Source organism: Merops nubicus, unplaced genomic scaffold (assembly GCF_000691845.1).
Source record: "Merops nubicus isolate BGI_N331 unplaced genomic scaffold, ASM69184v1 scaffold26995, whole genome shotgun sequence".
In the NCBI taxonomy this organism is placed as follows: Eukaryota; Metazoa; Chordata; class Aves; order Coraciiformes; family Meropidae; genus Merops; species Merops nubicus.
The window spans coordinates 2,496-10,470 of NW_008610820.1; the positions used below are offsets into that span (position 1 = coordinate 2,496).

At 52.4% G+C, this 7,975-nt stretch overlaps 1 protein-coding gene across 1 annotated transcript in view; it reads right to left on the reverse strand.

Moving 5' to 3' along the window:
* The window catches only part of ITGA11 (integrin, alpha 11), a gene marked incomplete at both ends in the record, with an annotated part of 22,143 nt that overhangs the window by 2,226 nt on the left and 11,942 nt on the right, over positions 1 to 7,975 (reverse strand). The window contains 6 exons of the mRNA XM_008941031.1: positions 371 to 484; positions 592 to 682; positions 1,977 to 2,066; positions 3,425 to 3,501; positions 4,765 to 4,863; positions 6,565 to 6,772. Of these exons, the coding sequence (XP_008939279.1) occupies positions 371 to 484; positions 592 to 682; positions 1,977 to 2,066; positions 3,425 to 3,501; positions 4,765 to 4,863; positions 6,565 to 6,772 (679 nt within the window). The remainder of the gene's footprint in view (positions 1 to 370; positions 485 to 591; positions 683 to 1,976; positions 2,067 to 3,424; positions 3,502 to 4,764; positions 4,864 to 6,564; positions 6,773 to 7,975) is intronic.

Sequence of the window (7,975 nt, forward strand, 5' to 3'; positions counted from 1 at the left end):
CCGTGAGGGCTGTGGGGGCAATGGGGGGCTCGGGGGGCCCCAGGGTCTGCTCCCAGCCCCCTCCCTGCTTTTAGGGTTGCCCACACCTCTGGTTCTCCCTGGGCACAGCTAATGCTTTCAAGAATTCCTTGCACACTGGAGGGAGGTCTAGCTTGGAGAAATATTTGGACTCAACCCTTTGGCCACTTCCATTTTCCATGTTTCCAGCCGAGGGAAGGGGAAAGGGAGAAGCCTGGGCACGAGCCAAGGCTGTGAGCACAAAGGGGGGGGTGGGGGTTTGCAAAAGGATGGGGTGACCCCCCAGGGGATGTCTCCATCCATCTCCAAGGGATGCTGAACGGGGGTGAGACCCCTCCCCCCTTCTTCCTACCTGGTCCACCAGGAATTCGGTCAGCAGCAGGAGGCGGTTGCCCGCCCGGGTGGCCACGGGGATGGTGAGCTTGATGGTCACCCCCTCCACGGGGAAGAAGCCCAGGTTCTGCAGCTGCCAGGGCAGAGGGCAGGGATGTTCCTGGCACATCCCCACCCACCCCGGGGTGGCACTGGGGGGACCTTGTGCCAGCCAACAGCCCCCTCTCCTCCCCTCCCTACCTTGAAGGTGCAGTGAAAGGGGGGCCCCATGCTGTTGTATCTCTCCAGGGAGCTGTTCCACCTCAGCTCATAGTAGTCCAGGCTCGATGCCCTGTGGTGCCAAGTCATCAGGTGGGCTGGGAGCCAGCAGAGCTCCACGCCCAGTTGCCCCCAGAACCAAGCTGGGCAGCCCCAGCAGCCTCACTCCCCAGGGGGAGAGGATTTTTGGTCAGCCTGGTGCCATTTTGAACTGGAACCATCACCTGGCTCCACCTCTTGCCAAAAAAAAAAAAACACGGGGGATTTTCATGCTCTGCTGCTTCTGCTGCATTTTCCCCTTTCTTGGTAGAGTTTTTCTCACCTTTTTAATAAAAAAGAGACCTCCAAGGCCCTGGTCAGGGGTTTGAATGTCACAGCTAAATCTCAGGAAGGAAATCTCATCTCTGTTCTGCAGCTGGAGGGGAGGGGAAGGAGCCAGGAGCATCCAAGGGGAGCCTGGTGGGGAGTGCCCTTGATGTGACACATCCAAGTTCTCCCTTCTCCCTTCAGGGTGATTCTGATATCTGTTAAATTGGGAATCCTGCACTCCCCATAAATGGGAAGTATTAAAGTGGATTTGTTGTCAGTACCCCACTGCCTCTAAGTGTAAAAACAATAAAATGACTGCAGAGCTCAAAAATCTGCTGAGGATTACAGCAAATGGTGCCAGGGAACGTGCTTCTGAGGTCCACCTTTTTTTTTTTCCCCCCTTATTTTCAAGTTAATAAATTATCATCTGTGCCTCAGCTCCTCATTTTCCTTGGGCTGAGGACTTTACTCACTGCTTTCATTACTGCTGGTGCCCAAACCCTTCCACACCCCCCCTTCAGCTGAGCTTCTGGTGGGGTGGTTTCTACTGGGATGGCTTCTGGCCCAGACACTGTCTCAGAACACATGTTCTGAAAATTATTACCTACAATAAGTACTTTTTTTCCCCTTAAAAAAGTTTGCCCTCCCACCAGTTTAATCACACGGGTGCTTTTAAACGTTATGAACACACAGCACCTCGTTGCTCCTTGCTCTTGATTTTTAGAAGGACCCCCTGAGGGGGATATCTCTGATTTTATGGTTCCTTCAGCCCCTTTTCCATGCAAATCCCCCCAGTTAAGGCCCAGTTTGCACTGGGTTCTGTTTGAACACAGGTCCCAGTGTGGCCAGCACTGGTTTTCCCAAAGGACACTCCTTGGAAGTGTTCAATGCCACCTTATATTTTACTTTTATCAACCTGGTCTGGTTTAGATGTCCCTGCCCATGGCAGGGGGGTTGGAACTGGATGATCTTTAAGGTCCCTTCCAACCCAACCCATTCTGTGATTCTCTGCAAGGTGTGTCCCTGCCACGAGCTCTGTCCCCTTCCAAAACACACACCTGGTGAAGAGCAGGTCGGCTTCATACTTCAAGTGATAATTCAGGTGGGCAAAGTTGTCCTCCTTGGTGCTCTCCTTCTCCTCGCTGTCACTGAAACAGCAGCAGGGCAAAAGGGGGTGAGGGGCAAGCTGGTTCCTCTCTGATTTTTATTGGTGGGGGTCATAGAAAGTGGGTGGGGCAGGGCTGAACTTCTGCCTTTTGGCTGAGTTTAAAGAGAAGCAATTTTATTCTATAACTTTTATCAGCCTGTGGCCATAGAAGTAGATCATTTGGAGAGAGGTTTCACGCCCAGCAGCCCTGGCAGAGCCACTCTTTGGCTGCTCTCAGCCACCACGACCCATGAAAATGAAAAATACCTTCATGAGGTTTCACTTGGCTGTTGGAAAATGTTATCTGTGGAGGGGAAATGAGCTGGGGGAATTTTGCATTGCTGTGGGGAGATAGTTAGAGTTGTGAAGGTGGGTGAGAAAGCAGCAGTGGCCAAGACTCTTCGTGCTCAGCGCAGAGCCCAGCAGCAATCAGGTTTCCTTGTGGTTATTGCCCAGGTTAAGCCTCCAGCATCCCCTACAGCTATGGAGAAGGAAACCCACTATGGAGAAGGAAACCCAACAGAAGTCATGAGGAAGGAAACCCAACAGAAGCCATGGAGAAAGGAACCCAACAAAAGCCATGGAGAAGGGAACCAAACAGAAGCCATGGAGAAGGAAACCCAACAGAAGCCATGGAGAAGGAAACCCAACAGAAGCCATCGGGAAGAAAACCCAACAGAAGCCATGGAGAAGGAAACCCAACAGAAGCCATGGAGAAAGGAACCCAACACAAGCCATGGAGAAGGGAACCAAACAGAAGCCAGGGAGAAGAAAACCAAACAGAAGCCAGGGAGAAGAAAACCAAACAGAAGCCAGGGAGAAGAAAACCAAACAGAAGCCAGGGAGAAGGGAACCCAGCAGAAGCCATGGAGAAGGAAGCCCAACAGAAACCATGGAGAAGGAAACCCAACAGAAGCCATGGAGAAGGAAACCCAGCAGAAGCCATGGAGCAGGGAACCCAAGAGAATCCATGGAGAAGGAAACCCAGCAGAAGCCATGGAGCAGGGAACCCAAGAGAATCCATGGAGAAGGAAACCCAGCAGAAGCCATGGAGCAGGGAACCCAAGAGAATCCATGGAGAAGGAAACCCAGCAGAAGCCATGGAGCAGGGAACCCAAGAGAATCCATGGAGAAGGAAACCCAGCAGAAGCCATGGAGCAGGGAACCCAAGAGAATCCATGGAGAAGGAAACCCAGCAGAAGCCATGGAGCAGGGAACCCAAGAGAATCCATGGAGAAGGAAACCCAGCAGAAGCCATGGAGAAGGAAACCCAGCAGAAGCCATGGAGAAGGGAACCCAACAGAAGCCATCATCCCATCGACCTCACAAACACGGGCAGAGGAGAAAGCAGCCATCAACCTGCTGGCGATCAAGTAGATCTCCATGCTTTGAAGGAAGATTGACTTGCTGAATTCAAAATCCAGGCGAAAAGCCACCTGTGGGGGTTGGAAAGAGATTGGAGAACACATTAGGTGGGCTGGAAAAAAATAACCCAGGAGTGGTGCGAGGGCTCAGTGTTGAGAGCAGCCTCAACCCCACCATGAGATGCTACCAAGCTTTGGGCATTTTTTTTCTTCTTTTCTTGCATTTTCCTGCTCAGAGGCTGGAGAAACAAGCAGCCCCCCCCCATTTGGCAGAGGACCCCCCCGGGGGCTGGGGCAGGCAGCCAGAGAGAGGCCAACAACAATAAAATGTGCTAAATGTCCCATCTGCCCGAGCCCTGGCAGTGACCTCAAACCGTCTGGGGCTGCAGAACTGAGGAGGAGATTAAAGCTCCTGCTGCTCTTCGGCCAAATTTCCATTTCCAGCTTGTCTTTGTTTTGGCAGGACCTGCACCACCTGATGCCACGCTGCTGCATTCTCAGCCCCCGTAGGTCATGGGGAGTTGGGCTGCTGGGCTCTTCCTGCAGCCACAGGCATCTGAGAGGGCTTTTTTTTTTTGGGAGCCTGAAAGCCTAGCGAGGTGCCTGGAGCTCATCCATCATTCTCAAGCTTCTTATAAGGCAAGGTTTCGGATGGCTACAAGGGTTGGAAAGATTTTTCTCTTTAGGTCCCACTTATATTTGTCCCTTTTTCAGGGGTGATGCAGGATGGGGAGGTGGGATCTCACACGGGGTCCTGGTGGCTGCAGAGAGCAGCATCTCCTCACTCTTCCTTCCCCACCTTTATGCTGCATATAAAGTTTGCAGAGGGGTTTATGGCACATAAAAAATGATGCCCACTGGATCTGGGCTTACCCCAGGAGCTGTGAGCTGTGGTTCAGAGGATGCCACCACCTCAAAGGGGCTTGGGCAGGCTTGGAGAAGAGTCTGGAGGGACCTTGGGGGTTCAGAGCAAGGCAAACCTCTCAGGCAGAGAAGGGCACCTCATCATGTAAGGAAGGAGCTTGGGGGAGTTACCACCAGTGGTTTGAAGCCAACATTAAATTGCTCCAAAGGACTGGAGTCAAATTCTGTGACTCAGAGGAGCTGGGTTTGATTTTGGTTCTCTCCAAGGACCCAGCTCCCCAACGCACTTTTCAAACACCAGCAATGGAACAAGGAAGGGAAGAAACCAACCCTTCATCTTTAAAAACCCTGTTCAAAGCCACCTAGCCTGAAGATGGATGGATGCAGCCCCACGGCCATGCTGGGGCAGAGGGCTCCTGCCCTGTGGGTGAAGGCAGGAGGCAATTTAAATTAGAAAGCAGGAAGCTTTACCTTGGCCCTGGCTCGGAAGAATGGGTAGCTCACATTGCACACTTTCTTGTTGGGGTTCTTCTCTTCAGTCATGCAGTCAATGTTGATGTCTGTGTCATCCTAAAACGGGATGGAAAGTGTCCAGGACACTGGGCAGGAGCCCCCTGACCTCTTTGTGAAAGCAGCAAACACACACGTGGCTCAAAACAGGCTCTAAATTTGGGGGAAAACAACCAAACCAACCAACCAACCAACCCACCCACCAACCACCCAACCAACCAACCACCCAACCAACCCGTCCTGCTTGCTGCAGGCTGAGTCCTTCCCTGCAGCAGAATTTCTAGGGTTGTTCCTGGAGGGGGACATGTCTAAGCAAGCAGCTCCCAGCTTTCCAGTTTAAATCCTCTTTGGAAATGTAACTCCAGCAGTGAATGAATGAATGGCACCATTATTCTTGGCACCCTAATTGGGGAGGAGAATATTTGCTGTGATGAGAAGTCTCAGGGAAGCAGCAGGAGAGAACATGAGCTGTTATTCTTCATGGCCACTAGCTAAGCAGTCATATTTAATCTCCTTGTCTCAACGATGATGTTCCTGCTGGTTGAACACCTTCCAGCTCACCAGCCAGGCTGGAGAAGCTCCTGCCCACCACATAGGTTGGGGTGGGATGGGACACTGACCCTGCTCTGCCCCCTCCTCCACTGCCAAGCTGGAGCAATCCTGCAGGAGGTTGTAGCCTGGTTGTATGCAGGTGTCCATCCCCACCATGAGATGATAAACTAGTCCAGTTTTTAGGACACCACAAGGGTCTCAATTCAAGCTGCTGCCACTGGACAAGTCCTACCAAGGAGATGAAACATCTCAGTAGCAGCTGCAGGGAAAATGCCCTGACAGCCTGGAGCTTTCTGTCACTCATCTGCTGAGATTATGGGTTAGGGTTAGTCCCTAATGGACTTTCTAGGGCCACAGGTCCTTTTATTTTGGGTCTCTACACAGCCTCTGACACAAACATCCATCCTCTCTGGTTGGCAACTTGCTTACTGGTAAGGACAGGGAGCCAAGAACCCGTTGGCAGTGATGCTTCTGTAACCAGCTACAAATATTTCCTGCAACCACTGCTGCGTGGTGCTTTCTGTCACTGAGCCTCGTAGGGTTCCTCCCCCCTCACTTCATTTGGAGTCATCTCCCAGAAAATGCATTTTTTTCTGATTTTGTGGGCAACGTGCCCCATCATTTTCCCTTGGCACGGCTTGTAGAGCAGCAAACGCAGGACATGGGATCTGCAGGAGGAGATGAAGTCATTGCAGGGGGTGAGGAGGGGGGAGCTCAGCACCACCAGCATAGTTCCAAGAACTCTCTGAGGAAATGAGAGTCACACCAAGACTGAGTGAGAGGTAAGGGTGAAGTTCTGGGGAGGGTGGGAGTGGATGGGGCAGGATGGGGCTCGATGCTGAGCTGGAGCCACATCCATTCTCAGCCCATACTTCCAGGAGTGATATATCAGCTGCAAAAACTCACCCCTGACAGGAACTTGGCCACGTGCAGCCAGTATTTTTAAACTCTTGGAGTAGAAAAAGAAAGCAGGAAATAATTCCATCTGCCTTTGACCTTCTTGCAGGCTCTTAAAAACTCAAACATTTTTGCGCTTCCAAAACCAAGAGCTGAAAGGGTTGTAAGTGCTTGGAAAAGAAGCCCATAAACACGTCTGATTTAGGAGGGATGGAGGTATTTTTGGGTATTCTGGTTGAGGACACAGCTTCCTCCTCCAGCCGGGGTGAGGAGCTCCTCTGGAAAGCCCTGGCTCTCCCCCAGCAGCCTCACCTTGGGGATCAAGCTGGCGAACTGGAGGTTCCTGGAGAAGGAGATGTTGAGGACCGTGCTGTAGGCGTTTTCCCCTCGGTTCTCCAGCACAGCTTCCACGGCCACCCTCCTCCTGCTGCTCTCCATGATGAAGATGGAGGTGTCGAAGGCGAGGCTAAAGGCTGAGCAGTCTGAGGGAGCCCTCCGCAGAGCCCGCCGGCAATACTCCCTGCAAGAGGTTTGCCTCCAGCACCACGCCAAGACCTGACCCCGAGGGGTTTTGATGTCCACGGGGCTTAGGAGAGCCCGAGGGAGCCCCTGCTCTGTCCTGCTGTGGGGCTACAGGAAGAGGAACCCCAAATTCCTCACGTGGACCATCGCTTTGCTGGGGAGTTTTGGCTGAGGGTGCCCAGCGTTCTCCAGCCCAGCGAGGAGATCTCAGCACAGATGGGATGTCAGGAGAAAGCAGAGCCCAGACCATGAGGAAAGGGTAAAGCTGGTGTTTAGTCTCAGCCTGGCTGAGGACTCTGCCATGGCAGCAGCTGCTTCTGCTGGCTCCACGTGGGGTTGTTTTGGGAAAAATGAAAGAGGAATGGGAAAAATGTAGGATGGTGCCACCTTCAGAGCCACCTTCTGCCTCTAATGGCAGGGCAACCAGGGTGCTGGTGTGAAGGAAGCCACCTCAGAAGTGGTTTTCCCAGCAGAAGTCGCCTCTGTATCAGCTGCTCTTCTAGGGCATGAGCTAGTTCCCATGGGTGATGCTGGAAAAGCTCCACAGGCTTCAGGAGGAACCAGCTTAGAGGTCTAGCACCCCAGTAGACCACAGCATCTGCCCATGGTTATTTGTAGGCATTCAGCCACTAAAATCCATAAATTGTCCCTACCTACAGCTCACTTCAACCTCCTCCAGCACAGCCCCAGGCCCCAGACTCTCTCCCAGTCAAGCTCTGGGTCACAGCCTCAGGACCAAGAGCTTCACAGGGCAATAAACGCTGAATTATGGGATAAAACTAATCCCACGAGCTTGGTCCAGAGCCCACTGCCATGGATGAGAGGTAATTCCAACCCCGTTGGTAATGCCAACTGGGTAATTCCAACCTCCACGTTATTCCTCTCTGCTTGTTACTGATTTATCTGCTGGGGCTCACCACCATGGCATCAAATATTAGCTGTTTTGTGAATTCCCTGGAAAAACACCAGTTTGTCCCAGGCAGGGAGCAGACAGAGGCTCAGAGACACACTGAGAGTGGAGGTGTTGAGGAGCACCTCGTGGTGGTGTTGGGTCAACCTCGTGGTGGTGCTGGGTCAACCTCGTGGTGGCATTGGGTGAACCTCATCCTGGTGTTGGGTGAACCTCATCAGGGTGTTGGGTGAAGGGACCAATTGCAATGCCAGAATCTATGGGTCACGAGTTTGGGCTTGATTTTGGAGA